Here is a 19,088-nt window from a genome sequence, read left to right on the forward strand (position 1 = left end):
TTGCCAAATTCGGACTCAGGAAGAGGAGAGTTTTCAAAAAATTTAAGTTTCAGACTTCAAGATCGTATCGCTCGCCTGAGAATCGATTTCCCAAGAATAATCTGAAAGCTGAAAGTAATTTCCTCCCGAAGATCTCGAATTTAGACAGAACTTGCCCATCACCAACTTTTGCCCTTTTCGATTTCCGAGGCGTAAATCAGTCGACTGTGAGGCACTTCTGAAGAAATCCCAGGAGAAATTTGAAGAAAAAATGTTATAGAAAAACCTTGCGCAAGTAACTTGAAATTCATGCGACGTTATGAAATATAATGACTAATTATAGAAGAATTCGTACCATTAAGAAATGTTCAAAAACTAACTTAAATTAACTTAAAATAAATGAATTTTTGGTGGGAATTTTCTTTTTTTAATTTTCTTCAAATCGCCGAAGTAATTGAGCAGAATTAGACGGGAAGAAAACTGGAAAATGTTAAATAATTAAAAGTTATTAGGCACTTAATTAATTAATTGATTACTATGTTATAATTAATATTATTTATCATTAATATTTTCTGTAAGGCGCAAGTGTTCCACACAATACGCACAGAGCTCGCACAGAAATAGTGATATTTCAATAAAAAGAAAAATTATCCAAAAAAAACAAATTTTAGTAACATAAATGTAAATAAATTTAGATCCAATTTTTGATTTACTCGACTCGATTAGGTATCAGTAGATTTGTGTACCTGTTAAGTTAAGGACGAGTATATACCCGAGGAATATACGTCTCTACCCGATAAACGAGTAAGTTTTAGTCGCACACTTTATACCTCTAGACAGGACAAACTATGTGTACTCATTTCTATAGCAAAAGCTTTTGCCATTTTCTACAGAAACGTTGAAATACGGTCTTCACGGGTATTGTGTGTGAATAGTTTTGGGGTTAGGGGATGTTAAAGTTGACCACAAATTAATAAACTAGGCCTTAATTACCGAAGAATCAAAGTAGTGTCTTTGCCAAAAGTATAACTTCAATGGAAATAAGTTTTCAGCAAAAATTCTCAGCAGAGAGGGGGAGAAGAATTCTGTTGTGGGCGCAATCTTTCGGGTCTCCAAAAGTCCCAGTGATTTTTCCTGTTGCATATAGAGGGGGGAGCATATCTCTCAGCTACGCCTATGGATGTTGATCTGCATATATGTGTTCCCATGGTAATTATAGTCAAATCCTTAGGGGGAAGATCAAAAAATACGTGTCCTGTTAAATATTTTCGAGAGAAACGACGGAGGAGGGTGCTTTTCCATGGAAATTATTTTACTGGAGTATCTTGATCGGCCAACTAAGGAAGGATTTGGCTGCATTTATCATAGAAACTGAGACATCTAGATCAACGTCCACAGGCCCGTTTCCCTCTGCCTGGGAAAGAGATTGACTTCTTGTATCTCCCAATCACAACATCTCCCATAACTGTTTGCGCCAGCAAGGAATTCTTTCAGTTCGCTTAAATTTCCTAGTGCATCAGATAACACTTATAGGAACATTATCCTCATATGTACGATAAACGTTCTATTAGAAATTAGTGCTGGGATATGTTCCCTTCCATCAAAAAGCGTGTTCCTGACAACAATCTGATCATCAGCGATGCCTTGCATAAATTTTCTATTATAACCTGGCCAATGGCTATATGTATCTAATCGGTGGTCTCGAGCAAGGGCTTACTAGCTGATGATATTGCAAATTGGACGTTTATTGCAATGAATTGCCTTGATCTTGCACGATCCGCTATCCACAAAGAAGATTTTTTCTGTCCTGAATCTTCGCTTCCACAAGGAACACAATAATGTGTCTAATGAGTAATATATGCTCAATTGCGTCATCCCGGACCGGCCAATGGGAGTCTTTGTATTTTAGCGGAGATTAACTGCCTTATTCGTGTAACAACAATAAATTGGCAATAGATAATGTAATTACAAGTTTCTTTCTGCCATTAGAGCCGATTTATTTCATGTGGGTGTGTCAAACGGCCGAGATATATCTTGACAATATTTTATTCGCTCTTTGAAATTTTGTAATATTCGAGGTAGTCAGTTGTGTGCGTGTAACCGGCGTTGTTGGTATTGTGGAATTTTCAACCATGAAAGAATGCCCGGTAGAGGCTAGACGATGATGTCCTGCCAGAAGACCCATCAATCTTGTGAATGGGCCGTGGTTCTTCCGACTTGCAGTTATGCGCTCACCAACACTTACAAATGGCGCAAATCAGTTACTGACAGTTTTTGTTGCCATTATTTCACAGGGTTTGATAATCCAATTTAAGCCAAGGAAACAGCGAAAATTTACCACTCCATGAATTATAACAGCGTCTACTCCAGCCTCTGAGGCCATCAAGAGATCCTTTCATAGCTTTCCTTGCTCCTAGCTTTGCTTGCTGGGCGAGCTGCTCTGCAGGGTGGTTCAGAACTACGGGATCAAACTTTTAGGGATTATTCAGTGCAACAATTGCTTATGTAATATGTAATTTAAGTGTACGAATCCATGTCTTGAAATGTCTCCCTAAGTCGCTACTGCCTTATAATGCTCTGCGACATTTACGTGCAAAAATGTGTTTTATAAAATTTTATGTTAATTTGTTTATATAAAATAATACTATAGTAATTGTTCAAAATTGTTCTTGAGCTTCAGCAGTTTGGACAACATTGGATTGGCAGAGTGAGGTGGTCCTGTGCCTTGGCTTCCTGAGTCACCTGATCGAACACCTTTAGATTTCGTTCTGTGGGGATATGTAAAGTCTCCGGTTTATGGAACGCTAGTGAAAACAGAGCAAGGCCTGATTGCGCGCAAATTAAAATAAAATGTAGTAATAAAACACATTATCGCACTGTGACTGTCTTCATCATAAAACCGTAGCGCTTTAGAGAGGAATTTCTGGACATAGGTCCTTATATTCAAATGTCTTCTATTGTCACACTGAATAATCCCTAGAAGTTTGACCCCATAGTTCTCAATCACCCTGTGTAATACATCTACTTTATTTATCATTATCGTTTGGGTTCCTTCGCCAATATTTCATGTTGGGCATGCATCCACTCCTCTAATTTTTTTAATTTGAGAAGAAGCTGACTCGTGTTTATACCACTGCGTAATATTCTGTATGTTGTCCCTGGAAGGACAGAAGGTCCAATGGTTTCAAATGGACACATTTACGAGGGGAGAGTCATAGGAGCGTCGAGAACAAGATATCACAGCAAGGCTCCCACTGGGCTCAATAGTAACGCCACCCAGTTTTACAGGTGCTGATAGATGCAATAGAGGTTTTATGGCTGTAGAAGTCTTCGCTTCTATCGTAAGCTACCAATAGCCGTTCCATCAAGAAGAAATGCCTCATTAGAAGACCAATCCTCACAAACCTCATACATTTCGTCCTTCTGTCGACATATTCGGTTTATTGCCAAAATTCGCAATGATTCACAAGCAGTCTTGTATTTCCGCTTGAAACCGATCCACAAAGTGGTACCTTAAAACAAACGGAAGTGTGGCAATGGTAATGCAAAGCGACTAATTTAAACCATGGTATCGCAGCAGGGTTATCGACATGACCTTCGGTGCCAAAAAAAAATATCCGCCGAACCACGAAATGTGCGCCAAAGTTCACCTTGAAAACTACCGAAAATTTAAATTTTATCTTTTGTGTTGTAGCTATGTCGGAAATGTGTGTTATTACATTAGCATGTCGCTTAAATCGGTTGCGAAATTGGGAACTGCTCGCTGCGACTTGGCCGCATTTGCATAACAATTAGAGTGGGTACCGAGGGTTCTGTTTTGGGTAGATACGCAGGTACATGAAAAATCGCAAAAACCGAACGGGGTAACAAAACTATTGAACTGGGGAAAAATGTCCTTTGGAGGATATCTTCGAGAGGCAAAAATCTACAGGGTGGTCGACTTGGAAAAATACCGAGTTTAATATCGTATCATTGAATATACAGGGCGTCCTATAACGACAGGAAACTTCAGCGTCAAGGTCTGCCGGGAATCCCCCGGCCCTTGGACCCCCGATCATCCAGATGGAACCTTGACACTCGGGATCCTCCAGCTGGACTGATGTTGGTAATGGGAAAAGTGAATTGCCATGATGAACATTGTGTCCATGAAGAGAGTGTTGGCTATCTGACTGGGGTGCTCTATGTACAGGATGAAGAATGCCTTAGTCTTCTTACCACCCTACTTGTGCTATTTGTAGGATATTCTTTTTTCAAAAGATCAAGAAATCGAATCAGATCAGAAACATCATAAAGAGAAGAAAAGATGAATTGTAATTCCTGCAATTAATTGGAGCAAATCGAGGAAGAGCATCCTGTTAGTTTCCGATCCAGGTCACTTCGAGCCATACCAGGACCTTCAGCAGACGCTTGTTTCAGGTTTGTTTAGGTTAAGTGGAGACTCAATCTTCGCCTGCATAAATGAGGATAAGAGCCATGACCTTCAGAAATGTTTATTGCAGTAAAGCAAAAATGTCCTAATAACGAACTGCTGCAAGTACCTCTCAGCCACTTAGTGATTGAAATTTTACACATCATTCCCACTCAATGCAGACGTCCGCCTACATCCAATTAATTAAACTAATCATTGAAAAAAGGACAAAACCAAACGGAGAATCTACCGAGACCCCTGATGGCGCTTAAGTTACACATAAAATCCTCATTAACGGTCGTTAAGAGATAAAATGCGAGATGTTGCCTTCTCAACATCTAATCGGAATAGACGTAAACTATGGGTCCGACCATTACGGGTCGCTACCATATGGTTAGCGCGCGCCATATGAAGATACCTGGGTGACGATGTTTCACTTTTAAAGCTGTTGGATGTCTTGTCAATGCGGTGACAGATCTGTGGTACTTTACGCGGGCATCTGCTGTAGTGGTACTTCCTGGTGAAGCTCAAAGTTTCTTCACAGCGAGAGGAATTGGATTAGTGCCTAAAATAATGAGCAGCTGACAACACAAAGGAGATCAATGGGGCTGAATATCAATACCATATGTCGAGAGGCGTTTGGGTTTGGAAAACTTATCTGTTCCTCCTATAACAAATTGATAATTTTAGCATTGTGAGATGACGGAATATCGAAATAATGACTAATGATGAAACGGCTTCTTTGGGGCATAAATGGCTTGAAATTAAATTTAGACAAAAAACCGCCTCCGATCTTATTAAACTTTCATTTCGAATCAAATTTAACTACTAAGTAAATGATAATAAAATCTCTCCGTCGGATGAAAATTTACGGCGTGTCGGACAATCTAGGCCTAAAAAATGGCGTTTAACGATACCAGCAGTATATAAATATAGAGATTGAATTTGAATTTATGTTCTTGAGGAAGTGGTATGCGGACTTTCAGCGGCCGTAAATAAGGAATGGGCGCGCGGCAGCTCTCCTACGCTTTGGCTAAAGACACTTAAAGTGATTCCGACTGCCCTTTTAGCTTTCGACGAGAAAATTCCATTTGCTCACTTATTACCGAAAAAACGGAATTTTGCCTCCGAATTGCGCGAACGACGAGCGAGGAATTTTTAGAAAGCACATGAAGATGATTGCAATTGCTCAATTAACACCGCTAATTACTCATGTAGAAATCACAGTTGCTGAGATTGCAAGTGCGAGCACGGCTCTCACAAAGGGATTACTAAGCTCTAATCGATCTTCCGATGTATTCTCGGGCCATAATTGAAAATCCTAAGTATCTATGAAGATATCGTTTAATTCACGATGCGCCTTTAGATTGCATCTTCAACACGTGTTTGCAACAATGGTGGAATTTTAAACGGCTACAGTTCAGGAATAAATAAGCTCATAGATGGAAGTATACCTTCGATCAGAACGGACCTAATTTTGCATAGAAAAAGAGCAACAAACTTAACCACTATACGTACAACCGTTACCCTGTGCCATGCATGATTAGATCGAATATTGGATTCTCACACCTTGAAGACGGTTTCTGATCAGACCGTAACTTTTTCCGAATCAGTCAACCGAGTGCGAGGAATCCAAAAGAAAAGAAAGGTTCATTCATTCATTCAGAGATTCCTCAAACGGGATCCGTTTTCGGAATTGTGATGGAGAAGAGGGCAACGCCACAAAAAAATTGAGTTTATTTCATGGTTTCTGGTTACTTTTCCGTCTGATGATTATTCTAGGTTGATGCTTTTTTGACGAATTAGGTGCATGTCTTGGTATTCTGCAGCCCAGTTATGTCTCTTCAGGCTAGCGCGAGATAGTCGACATAAGCACTGCAACGCACAACTTGCAACAGATCAGTGGTATCACGGTGTTGGTCGCTGAAACCTGAACTTAATTGTTGTGAACTGGCAGCCAGTTTTAGTCCTTGGAATCTACTTAGGAGCTAACCTGAACTAATCTTTTTTCGCGATCGAATAGTGTGGGTTTCGCCCTGAGCACTCGCCTCCCCCGCTTCATCCCATCTGCGAGGTAGCCCTAGTTAACTAACCACCTCGGGTTTCATCGTGAAGTTCTCTTTTCTATTTTTCTCTCTCAATTTCTCTCAGCATTTCAGTCACAGCATCTTTACCCCACGGTTGCTAATGTTGCAATAAGTCTTTCCCTCGGCAGACCAGCGGTCCCAACTCCAGTCACCCCTGGTGTTATTCATTGTTCATCCAATCTTAGATTTCCGCGTCTGTTACCTCGCTTTCTCTCCTCCAGGGTTAGTTTCCCCGGATGCGGTGGAAGAGGCATCCAGGGTTCACCACGAAGAAGTGCTGATAGGTCTTTGACCCTCAACCCGAATTAATTTTTTCTTGGAGAAGAGAAAAACCTTCCTAGGTGCCCGGCTTGATGGGTTGGCTGTCGGGTTATGTAGGATTGATCCCCAAGGCGCCTACCCACTACTAAGAACCTCCCCTCGTCACTCCAGGTCCCTTAACTAACCTGGAGCAACCTGAACTATCAGTTTATTCTGATCCCTGGCGGGTGAAGTTTGCTGAAGTTTGTCAGCGACAAATTCATCATAAAGACGTCTCAACATCAAATACGTTAATAACAAAAATGAAAATGCCAAAAATACAGCGTGGCCTAAAAAATCGAAGGAGCTGCTTCCGGTGGTGCCGGAAGTAACGTAACGAACGTAACGGATCCACATTTGAATTTTTCGCACGCGAAACAGCCAAACAGTGACCAGAGCGTGGCCGTTTTCTCGCCGTATCTCTTAATCTTGCGACTTTCATGGAAGCTTTAAGTCGCATGTCCAGCAAAGGCAGGATTATAGCTTCTGGTCACCCTGCAGATTCCCATCAAATTTTGATTTAAATCGATTGGCAATTCCCATGATTGGAATTTTGAAGTTCGTGAGTAATAAATAACCGCTAATCATCCTTATCATCTGAAAAGGAAACAATTTATAGGCCCAATTAACCGCCGCCTCTAATACAGCTTCATATCAAGAGTTATTAACACTTCCCATAGATAAACCAAGCAATCGACTCTGCATTCAGAGAAATGCGCGCGACAGATTTATGCATCGGCAATCTGCTTGGCCTAGCCAATTTTCAAGTCTTATTCTCATAATCAGACATTTGCTTGAGTACCTCATATAACTCCACAATGATTGATATCGGTCTATAAAAGCGCTTAGCATAGCTACAAGATTCCGAATCTATCAAACAGGGCAATTATTACTATCTGGCGAGCGCGTAAAAATCGGGATTTCGCAATAGGTCGCTTATAAATGGTTTTGTAGGCTCGGAATGCATATTCATCAAGCCACTTAAGCCAATGGCGACTTAAATCATAAGCGATTGGCTGCTGAGTCTATGAGGCTCGCCTTCACAAGGATACGTGACATTTTTGGGCTTACGCACGCACAAACGCATAAATTGCGTTCGCGAACAATTCCCTCTCGTCTATCGTTTTATTGAATACACATAATTAGGAGCACTTAAGCCAACTTGTAACAACTCTTAACCTTCTACTTAGTACTAGTTTTGCAACGGCTACACGCAAAGCTCGGGCATAGGAATGTTCTTGAGATTTCAATCTCTGAAAGACGATGCTTGTCAATCTACCGTTGTAGTCGCGGTTTTTTACGTGTCGAGAAGGTTGTTTTGCATAATGTGTGTGTATGTGGGGTAAGCTCGGTGGGTTTGAACTGACCCATAAAAATGGTCGGGGCTTAAGCCCGCGTCATTAGTAAAACCAACCGCATAATCTGCGCCAACCCGTAATCACGCGGAGGGCTCAGTCACAGTCCAGAAGTGTTAATATGCAATTACCAGGTAGCAGCGTATCCAAAAGGCTTCTGAACCGATATGTTTATTCAACGCATTGGTTTTAATAACCGGGTCTGCGGTTTTTGTAATTTTGAGCTGCGGTTTCTAATTTCACCATAATGGCCGGCTCACATTTACCCGCCAAATTATAGGTCGGCACGATTTCCTCCAATGGGTTAATGGTCAAAAAATTGTCCGTCTGGTGGGAAAATCGTCTCAAAGTTTTGTCATTACCGGCTTAAGCCGCTCTCCGCGCCAGTATCAACGCGATGCATCTAAATATTTCAAAAGTAATATGGTGCATGGATGGCAACTTGTAATTTGCCTCTAATACATGGGCATTCTGTGTTGAGGTCGTTATGATACACCCGGAAGACCCGGACCGGAGAGTTTTGCCACAGCGCTGCCCCTCGACGAATTCCCTCTAAAACTGCCCAAGACAGCTCTCCCGGCTTATTAGTCAGCTGCCAGCTTCGAGCGTCATTAGCTCCGTCGCTGGAAGCTGCCTTAAGCGCGGGGAAACCCTCAAGGAGCGCGAGCGGCCGGTGTGGCTGGAGGCGAAAATTCCCCGGTGGCGCATCAAAAATCAAGATGATTCGCGTTATAGGAACTCGGTTGCACGATCCACTAATTGCAAAAGGCAGGGCGTAGGTATTTTTAAGAGTCCTTTTGCCTAGAAGTCGGTAGTTAATCCGAGATTGCTTCCATAACAGTACCAGGGTCAAGCGGGTGCTCGATCAGGCAATAAAATTAAATTGGACTTTGCCATTCATAGTAGCAGCATTTTTATCCGGGAATTCACCCGGTCTGATCAAATCACGCATTTTTTCCTTTTGTTGAGGGCGTGAATAAATTTCCCGCGAGCGACGTCTTTTATCTCGTTTTTATAGCAACTACCAATTAGTAGTTGGAAGAATTTATGCTTGTTTCGTGCATAAATGGTATAAACTATTGCAAAAACGTTCGGCACTCGTTCTTCAGCGGCTATCTCGCTAATTCAATTTTCGTGTTCTTCACTCATCGATCTGGACATCAATCAGCGGTACCCGAGATACACATGCCATGCCGAACCAACTGCTGTCGCTGATTTAATGCCGTTTTTTGCATTTTCTGATTGTGTCGGTTCTAAGTTTGGTTTTATAGGGTTTAGGCTCCTATTCTGCGCTATGCAGGCGTATCACGGAACGCTTATTACAGCAGAATACTAATTCCCTTAAGGTCGCTAAGAGCTCTCTGGGTCACTTCAGGTTATGCAGAAACTCCACAGTTGCCCTTTAGTGTACTTCGGAGATTCAAGAAATTTCTACTGCTCAAAATTTTTCACTTCGGGTTAGTTCAGGTTAGCTCAGAGTGGAGAGTGGCAGAGTGTTTTAGTGGGTCAGTTTGTGGCGGAGCCCCACGTTCCCTGGGGCGCCACGACACCGTTCCCCCAGGGCTACATGTATATGTATTTCACTTAATTCTCTGTACAAAAAAGGTTAATTCAGGTTAGTTCGGGTTGCAAACATGGCAGGACCCCGGCATGCAAAAAGAGCACTACTCGCTAACGCCAAATTGTCCATCCTTTTGCAGGGTGCTCATGTGTGGGAAAAAGTGTTCAAGAGGAAAACTTCCTAGCTCCCACTGGAAAGGGAAAATCGGAGACTGGTAATCATGATCACTTCACACGCACGGTGCGTCCACTGCTGTGGAAATGATTGCAGGACTCCCGCCAGTGAACCTACAAATAGCAAAAAGAACAAAGAGCTATGGGAAAACAATGGGGAAGAAAGTGGTCTATCGACTGGAGTTAATGGAGGAATGGCAGAGGCGGTAGAACCGCTGCCGGGGTCGGACGAAAGTTTGCATGAAGGATATGGATGGAGGAACCGCGGGTGGGGGGAGCTGAACTACTTTCTCAATCAAGCCATTACGAGGCATGATATCTTTAAGACGTACCTTCGGAATATAAATAAGAGGACAGATTACTGGTGGTACTGCGGTGGAACGATGACGCTGGCCACACGATTTTCCATCCATCAATTTCGGAGTGGAAAGAAGAGCAGCGGCGGAAGAATGTGGAGAGGTCACGGTGGACAGCGTGTCCGGCCCTATTCCTGAAATCCGAGAAGAATTGGGGCAGTGTCGCATAATCGTCGAAATTATGAAGAGGAAGTCCGACTTCGAGAGGAGTCGAAAAACGAGGCGGTTCGTTACCACCCCCACTTGATTTAATGACTAACGGCGGATTTCGGAGTGCATGAGCGAATAAAGAAAGAAAAGGGAGTTTTAGTCGGTATTCGGCAATAGCTTGTGAGGGAATTCCTCCATCCTCTATAAAAAAAGGTTAATTCGGGTTAGTCTAGGTTAGTTCAGGTTTACAGAGAGGAAAGAGAAATTTGATGTTCAAAATTAAAAGAAAGATGGAATTTTAGATGGAAAGAGAGAAACTATAAGAGCAAAAATTTGCTTCGAAAAAGAGAAATTAAATAAATACAAAGATAAAAACTAAAATAGAGCCTCAGCGTTCCTTTGGTGGCTTCGAGATGAAAACCGTCCTAAATTAACTCTAAAAGGAATGGTAATTTGGTTAACACTTAATGCCCGCAAGAAGATATTTGAGAAGAATCTAAAATTCATTACCGCGCAAGAACTGATTAAAATACCTAATGGTAAGACTCAGTAATGAGTAATTCCGAAGATACAGGTGCGCAACTTTATGTGAGAAACCTATATGAAGGTGCTACGTGATATTAATCGTAAAAAGACCAAAAGAGACTGATCTCGCAGCATTGCTGAGATGTATGACGAGGGCGGCACCACGTAATTAATAACTCTTTGTTTATAACCTCGGAGTCGTGGTGTAAATGTGAGCTGAAGTAAACTAAAAAATGTTCTTGGGTGTTACTCTTGTAATGTCTCAGATACATTGACTCTATTAATCGCATCAATTACATCGAAAATAATGGGCAAAAAAGATATTTGCTTCGCACGTTAAACGGCCCTTTTTAAGCCATTCTTCATACCTCACGCCGCAGCAACGACTGAGTCTTCTTCTATTTTGAATTCTCTGGCGTCTTTTAGTGATAAATTGGTTATTGAGGAAAAAATCTGATGGCAGTCTTTTGGGTACCGTGAAAAAATCTCTCAAAACAACGGAATTCTCGGTAGTCCCCGAGGCAAAAATCGCCGTGAGAAATAAACAATAACATTTTAAAAGCCGGACGATGATTACTATGCAAACCAGTCGACCAAGCGAACTGTATACGACACGTTTGGTTCGTTTGCTCGTTTTTAATGAGGCCCATTTCGTCTGGTCGCCCGTTTCCCGACTTTTATTCCGACATAATTGTGATAAAAAACCTTGCTCATTTCCGGCCTGCTCGACAGTTGTAGGCCCCATCGGACGGGAAATCGGGTACCATCACTTTACATGCGATGAATCTTTTGTTCCGACTGCTTGGTACTCGACATTTTAAATCTGGGGGCCTCTAGAGGTCTCTCCCTGACAAGCCCGAGGCATTCACTCAATACCTCACGAACTTCCATTCAACTTCAGAATCCTCAGGAATCAAACTTTTACGATTTACTTAATTCGTTCTACGTGTACTTTAGCGATGCGAAGCACGTACCCACTTACTTCTTGTAAAACGCAGTGGAGACGTGTTAAGGTGCAATCAGAACCATTTCGAGTGATTGACAAGCTCTCACGTGATTTTTTTTTTCGTTTTGTTTCAGTTCAATCATAGATAGTAGCATGATTACGATGGAGTGCCAGCCGGGGGGTCACGGAGGCCACCTGGGGCACTCCATGATGATGGACCCCTCCATGCACCAACAGGACCAGGACCATAAGAAGAAGAGTAAGTTTGTTTTGATTTGTGAATAGTTAGTTTCTTAAGTGATGCAGTTTTGCCATATTTTTTTAAAGTAGTTTCGTAGAAGGGTGGGGAAGGGTTGGACCTGAAAGATCACCGTTCCAGCTCTATTTCTGTAGTGCTTTAGCACTAGTGCCCAATTACTTGCATGCCTCAGTGGTGTCTTTAAAATGAGAGCACTTTTCAGGTCCTTGTTGTTTCTTCTTGAATGATGTAAATCGGCAATCTTGCAGAGTCTGGACATGATTCTGCAAAGTTCGGACAGTCCCAGCTCTACTTTTATTACAATTTAGCAACGTGCGGAAATTTCCGAACTTCAGCTGAAATCTTCAGAGGATTTTGCAGCTTCTTTAGATATCCAAACTCCTTTTTCATTTTTTTTTATGAAAGAAATTCTTGACATTCAGGTGAAATCTGATCTGAATTTCTGGGCTTCAAGGAACATTCGCAGGGAGACTTGCAACTCTTGATATTTTCATAAAATACGCATGGAAAAAACTTCTGAGCGTCAGGCGGATCCCTCATGAAGTTCACGAACTTGCCATGAACTTTGAAAATGGTTTTTGAAATTTTCGGAAAATTTGCTAAAAGTTTGTGAACTTCAGTTGAGGTTTTCGGATAGTTGGAAATTTGAGAAATTCATGGACTTCGTCGCAAAATTCTTGTTTCTTGATAATTTAATAAGAAGTTCTTGAGAATTCTGCTTGACTTTTATAAATTCTTAAAATCCTCGATGGTTTTAACGGTTTCGATTTGCCAGGAACGCTTCCCTCGAAGGGCATCAACCGCTGAGCCAATTCCGAAGAACCTAATGCGTGAAACTCTCCATCAAACCCATTCAATTTATATCTCAAAAATGATTCGACATAATGTCTGTCTGCTCTGCTTTGAAAACAGCAGATCAATTACAAAATTTCCTCGCTATAACTAATAGTTATTGATGTTTGCGGAGAATAATGCCATGTGGCAAAAGCATAACGAATCGGCCTTACGTTTTACAAACTTTCTATATGTCAACTATATTTACAATCATAACAGTTTTAACATGGAATTACATGTATCTGGTTTGTTGGGTACTTTTTCTAAATTGTTAATTTAGGTTCCTACGAGGACAGCAATAATTGAAGCTGTTTTTTGCCCGCGCCATGGAGATAATGCTGTATTGGAAAGTGATCCTATTACCTGTTACCAAATAAGCTCAATAATTGTTTTTCTGATTATGCAAATGCGGCAAAAAAGTAAATGTAGCGGCTTTTGGGCAGTTACATCACACACGTGGTGTAGCGGAGAATTGCCAGATAAAGTCGCGATGATTGACCACGGCGTTGCCTGGCAACGCATACTGGTACCGCATGCGGATTTTGGAGAATTGCTAGGCAACGCTGAATAACATACCGCGTTGTCTCGCAACGCTCTTGCCAATCAGACGCAGGTCGGTACCACATTTGGTTTTTGGAGAATTGCCAACCAAAACTGTGCGTAGTTAAATTCGTAAGCATTAAATCGAACTGCCGTGGCAATAAATCCTAGTTAATGCTACATTATAATAAAGTAGATCTAAAAATAGATCTGTCGGGTTTGAAGGCAATAAACACGCAATAATATTCATTAATTTCTATGAGCTATAGCAAATTTTCGACAAACCGTGACATTTCGCATAAATTTGCAATTATTCACCGCGGGATAGGAAAAAATCGGTTTAATATAAAAATAATCCCCTCACCGAGATTGATATTTTAATATTATTTGAATATAATTTAATTAAATTACCTCGCAAGGCACCCGCTTTTACGGCCGCCGCACCAGAACCGCGCTTTCTTTCACACGTTAAAACCACTTTTCTGAGCAGCTTTAAGAACTGAGCTTTCGAGCAGTAATTGCTTTCCGTTGAGCTCCGTTTTAAGGTTACTTTTACCGATGTTTTGCCCAGAAGAAGAAATTAATTAAAAATCATAATTTCGCTTAGGTGCCACATAGCTCCAGCATATTACCCGAAATTCGCCTCGGCGCTCATGCAGGTAATCATCTGCCCTGACGGCAATACTGTCCAAATTGCCCAAAGATAATGCCGGGGCTTAAGAGTTTATTATTACAGGCCGGTTCTGGCCGCGACGTTGGTACCACGTTTTGTTAATGTTTATTGACTCATTATGAACTGTCTAGTAATGCGCTTCTTAATTTTCAGGAGACGGAGGTTCTCACGTGGGATCTTCAACAGACGGTAAGTGAACTATCATTCCGAGTACAAAAACTGCAGGTAAAATAATTAAAGCCACGCTCTGGTACAAATTAAAAGATACACTATCTAAAACGCTATATCAATTGCAGTCTAATTTAAGTCATTCTACACGGCAATTTAATGAAAAGCCTGTCAGTACGTCACGCGCACGTTGTTCTAACTTAACAGATAAGCCGTTGTCACTGACATGATGTTCGGAACGTTTCTAGCATGTTCGGTCAAGTGTTTTCAGATAAATTCCTTCTTCTTGGGGAAATATGTAGGTTTGCGGTTATTACCATTGTCGTGTTCCCCTGCATTGCGAGCATCTGGAATGTAAATCTGAAGAGCCATTTTACATCCGAGTGCTGAGATTGAATACTGACAACACAGGCCCGAAAAGCCGGGAAGCTCGAAAACGCTGGAAGGCCCGAGAATGCTCGAAAGCTCGAAAAAGGTTTGTGGTGCTCCCCCTTGGAGAAGTCTGAGCTCTGTAGTCTTGCTGAGGTTCATTGCTTTCGCGATCGGGTGCCCCTTTTCATACATTTTGATCACCGAAGACAAACAGCCCGCGCCTCATTAGCTCTCCTGCTGTCCCTCGGGAGACTTGGAGCTTTAGCCCATTAGAAGTATTTGCAATTCAATAGAAGGCTGCAAAATACAGTACTTATATAATAATCTAAAGAATTCGTAGCTAATATGGTTTTCTTACAGTTTAAATCCAAAAAATGTGATTAAAATTGGAGAGAATCAAGCTTAACCAATATCAAACTCCTCCAAGTTAGTTCAGGTTAACTTACTTCAAGCCGTACAAACTCGATAGTTCTTTGAAATGTTTCAAAGACCTCTTTGGAGCGTGACTGACTTGAGCTTTTTTTTTATTACTAAAAACCTCGGGAATGAAAGCACCCTTCTCCAATTCGGAACTGCCCCTGGGTATCCTGGGTCTCACAGTGATATCGTCAGTGTGGGAGCAAATTTCTTTGCTGGTTTTTTGCTACATAGATGGTTTCATCTTGACCTTTTTATGGCTTTTTTCCCCACGTATTTTTTGTCCAAGGGCCGGTTCTTTGTGTGGTGACGCAATGGGTCCTCCTCTATTTGTAGTCATCCATCCATTTGCGAACCACGCCCGATTTCGCTTTACTTCGCAACGAACTTGAAACGTGGTAAACGGCAAAAATTGCTTTCAACGGGTAAACGTTGGGGGTAGTCTCGCTTGCGCCGCAGCTTGCCAGCACCGGCCCGACGCGGCGAGAGGGTGTAGCGAACTACCCGCGGGTCTTCCGAATACTTAACCTGGTAAGAAAAAAGGTGAGACAGCTGAAATTTTCAGTTTTTTCCGAAAAAGATCTTTTGACGGTATTCAAGCTGCTTGGGATTGGCACAGTTCCATAGTTTATGAAAGGAGGTGGGTCTTAAGTGCCTTGAATTCAGTGTATGAACTCATTCTCAAATCGTTCATATGGAATAATTTGTCGTTAATTAACTATCTACATAATCGCATGATCTCTGACAATCTACCGGCGTTCTACAGTGTGATTGAAAGGAAAGAATAGTGCAGAAAACGCACTCTAGGCAGCTACCTAAATTCTGCTAATAAATCTCGACGTAATTGCGTAAATTTAATATCAAAATGGTGCGTAACATGTCAATCCATCGAGCCAATTAGCAATTAAAATTATGTCGTGGCAAATTGGTTTTTAGGAGCATTTACATAACCAGAAGCGCCTCCACCTCGCCGAGACCAAAATCTAGGTTTCCCTTGACGTTTAAGGTGCACATAAATTTTTCTCCCGCTCGCAAATATCGTGAAATGGTTCGGTTGTCTATAAATCCCGCCGAACCATGCATGCATATGCATTTTTGTTCCTCAGCTAAATGTTACAAAGGCCATCATTCATCGGCGAAGACACACGACAACGAAAGTGCAGGTACTTGTCGACGACAAGAACGTATCATAACCGAGTTCACGACTCGAGTTCTTCACGTCTTTTGCCGAATTGCCGTTTGCGTGTGCATATTCATGGGTTTACGTTTTAAAGTAAATCAACGACCTGCACTAACCCGAAAACAGTTTTCAGCCTCAACAAACCCATAATTCGCATTCCGAGCGTACTCAATAGTAAAATCGCCCACAATCCATTTCGCGAGCTGCCTTTGACCAATCGCGACGCAGTAAACAAGTGGTAGACCTAAATTTATTGGTTCCTAATGACAGCTTTAAATATGCGAAAGTGCCATAAATATTCTAATTTGCGTTTCGTATATGCCGTGCCATTTTGCGGCGCGGATTTAGGCTTGGCCTGCGCGCAAGAGAAATTTTCTTTCTGAGCTTTTTGACTAATAATCCCGGCGCAAAACTACGTACAAAGTAGGTTTCATAAATTGCGGTTTATTTGAAACGGTGTGCAGATAGTGTCTGAGCTTAATTATTTTATAATGAAATTATGACAGTACATGTGTCACAATTTAATTGTATAAGTGCGTTAGCTGGAATTTATAGTGCGCCGAGTCGTTTTGAACGACGCATATTTAATGAAGGAAACTGCGACTGTGTTTAGCGATTTTATGGCTGATGTAAATTTTGTCAGGTTTATGAAGGCGACCATTTCGCAGAAATAACTATGGCGAAACCCCGGAGGTGCATAGAGAGAGTAGACGCCGCACGCACGGGCGCCAACTCATGGATCCAAAAGTCTAGGCCGTAGCCCCATGCAATTGCACATGGACCCCTATCGCCCATTTGGAGCCGCCTGGCCACTGGAGCGAAGACTCATAGTGGGTGCCTACTTCATTAAATTATACATAAAATCCCTTCAACGGCGGCGCAAACAGGAAATTTACGCTTTTCAGCCACCGTCAAAGTAGGCACAAGATTCAAGTTGATAAATAAAAAAAAGCCCGTGATCAAAGCGCCTCGCAAGCAAAACAACTCTTAAAAATCCAATGGGGTTTGATGGTCTATCGCGACGCATGCATAACAAGATAATCGAGTATTCGAAGAGTTCGAGCGTTTGAGCTCGAATATTCGAAAATCGGGTGGTTCGAAGAATCGAAGATGAGCTAAATTGTTCGCGCTTTAACCATGATAATTGCGATTCGTAAAAAAGCCCATTCTCTGAATCCGTGAAATTCGACAGATCGTCAGGAGCCGAGAAAGAGAAAAACTGGCCTCAAAAAGTAGCAAGAAGCTCAAAAAAGATTTAGCCGTCAGCAGTCGCCCTGAGAGAAATCGAAGATCTCCCAAGAATCACAGATTTTCCACTATGCGCCAATGATCATCACGGGGAATTTCACTCCCGGTGTGAGACACGTCCCATATTGAAGTGACCAACCCGTTACGCGTTTCGTGCTTGTTGGCACTCATCAGACGGTAGCGAGCAAATTGTTTGTTTCTGTTTTCTTCTCCTCCCATCAACACTTTATTTGTCAACTAGCATCTGAAGAGCGCCAGCACTCAAGAAATCGGCAACAGTCTTGCCTGCCTCTCCAGAAATGTTGAGCTAACATGAGAGTGTAATTTCCAATAATAATAATTCGGGGATAATGGGAATTCTTTAAATTCCAATAGTTCCACATTGAAGTGGACACAGAACCTCAAGTCTGATCTTTATAGGTTTCGTGCTTGCTGGCACTCATCAGACGGTCATAGGCAAATTTTCTGCATTTCTCGAGTAGTGCCTCCACATAATCATCGGGAAAAGTATTGTAGTTCAATGCCGGTAGGGGTATCGGCCCTCGGAGTAGTTTTTCTCCGTCTCATCGCCCGTGATAATCGTTGCGGGGTAACGGAAATGATCGATTGCAATTAGTCCCCCAGGGTTTGCGGATATCTTCCAGAGGGAACTCCCGGCTCCTCAGTAGGATCCTCTCCATCATAAAGAGGATGGGCCGTTTTGAGAAAGGAAGGCAGAAGATCGGGGACGAAAAGGACCCCTAAGGGCCTAATCGGGTGGGTTCGCTGCTGCTACTACGCAGCCATGCCTTCTATTTTCAAATTCAAACGTGTCGTGCTTGGTAAAGAACTTTTGAAAATCATTCTCAATTCATAAAAATCGCAATGTTCGTGACCGAAGCATTAAAACCCCATTCTCCTACTGTAATTTGGACGGAGGCAAACTAGCAAATGATCGCTTGCGCCATCCATAGGCAGCAATGTCTTATGAAAATCAGTCTCGTCTTGCATAAATTGATATTTGCTTAATTGGGGGCTTTGCCTGCCATTACAGCATTGCGCAATCGTATATTTCCGTTTTTTTTTCTGCCCAATTCGGTCGAATGTTTTCTCTTCTATGATAGGAAAGCCACTCTCGTTTCCATGTACTGTTGCTCCAAAAGGAAAAAATCCGAATGAATGATGTCCAAAATAGTTTAGCGTGCAAACCTCGATCGGTGGCGGCGATCTGAACTGAAATCCTGCGAGTTGCAGGCACTTTCTAATGCTGATAATTTTCAATACCGTTAATTAGACATGCTGTCGCTGCCTCCTACACTGCAGCCGGACATTTGCTTTTCTCCGGCCTGTTCCTTTTCTTCCTTTTCTCTTTGTTTCGCTGATGCTATTCGGTCAATGCGGGCTCTTACAAGGTGAATCGAGCTCGATTTCAATCAAACACGCGAAAAAACTCACTTTCTGAAGAAGTCGATTTTTCAGCGCAACTTTGCAATTATCAGTAAAAGCAAACCAAAAACGCATAATCACTTTTGAGCTCGATTAATAGTTTACTTGAAACTCGAACACTTAATAACAGCG

At 42.0% G+C, this 19,088-nt stretch overlaps 2 protein-coding genes across 5 annotated transcripts in view; both read left to right on the forward strand.

Annotated features, from left to right (window-relative positions):
* Window positions 1–19,088, forward strand: part of LOC136415369 (maternal embryonic leucine zipper kinase-like) — a 101,017-nt gene that overhangs the window by 54,532 nt on the left and 27,397 nt on the right. The gene's annotated exons all lie outside the window — the stretch shown is intronic.
* Window positions 1–19,088, forward strand: part of LOC136415372 (paired box protein Pax-2a-like) — an 81,437-nt gene that overhangs the window by 3,867 nt on the left and 58,482 nt on the right. For 3 of the 4 annotated variants that reach the window (XM_066399926.1, XM_066399928.1, XM_066399929.1), the window contains exons 2-3: window positions 11,975–12,099; window positions 14,300–14,335. In XM_066399926.1, coding sequence (XP_066256023.1) covers window positions 11,994–12,099; window positions 14,300–14,335 — 142 coding nt within the window. In that variant the 5' untranslated portion in view covers window positions 11,975–11,993. Of the gene's footprint in view, window positions 1–762; window positions 784–11,974; window positions 12,100–14,299; window positions 14,336–19,088 lie in introns of those variants that run through there. The other variant, XM_066399927.1, reaches the window with a different exon arrangement.

Source organism: Euwallacea similis, chromosome 20 (genome assembly GCF_039881205.1).
Source record: "Euwallacea similis isolate ESF13 chromosome 20, ESF131.1, whole genome shotgun sequence".
Taxonomy (NCBI): domain Eukaryota; kingdom Metazoa; phylum Arthropoda; class Insecta; order Coleoptera; family Curculionidae; genus Euwallacea; species Euwallacea similis.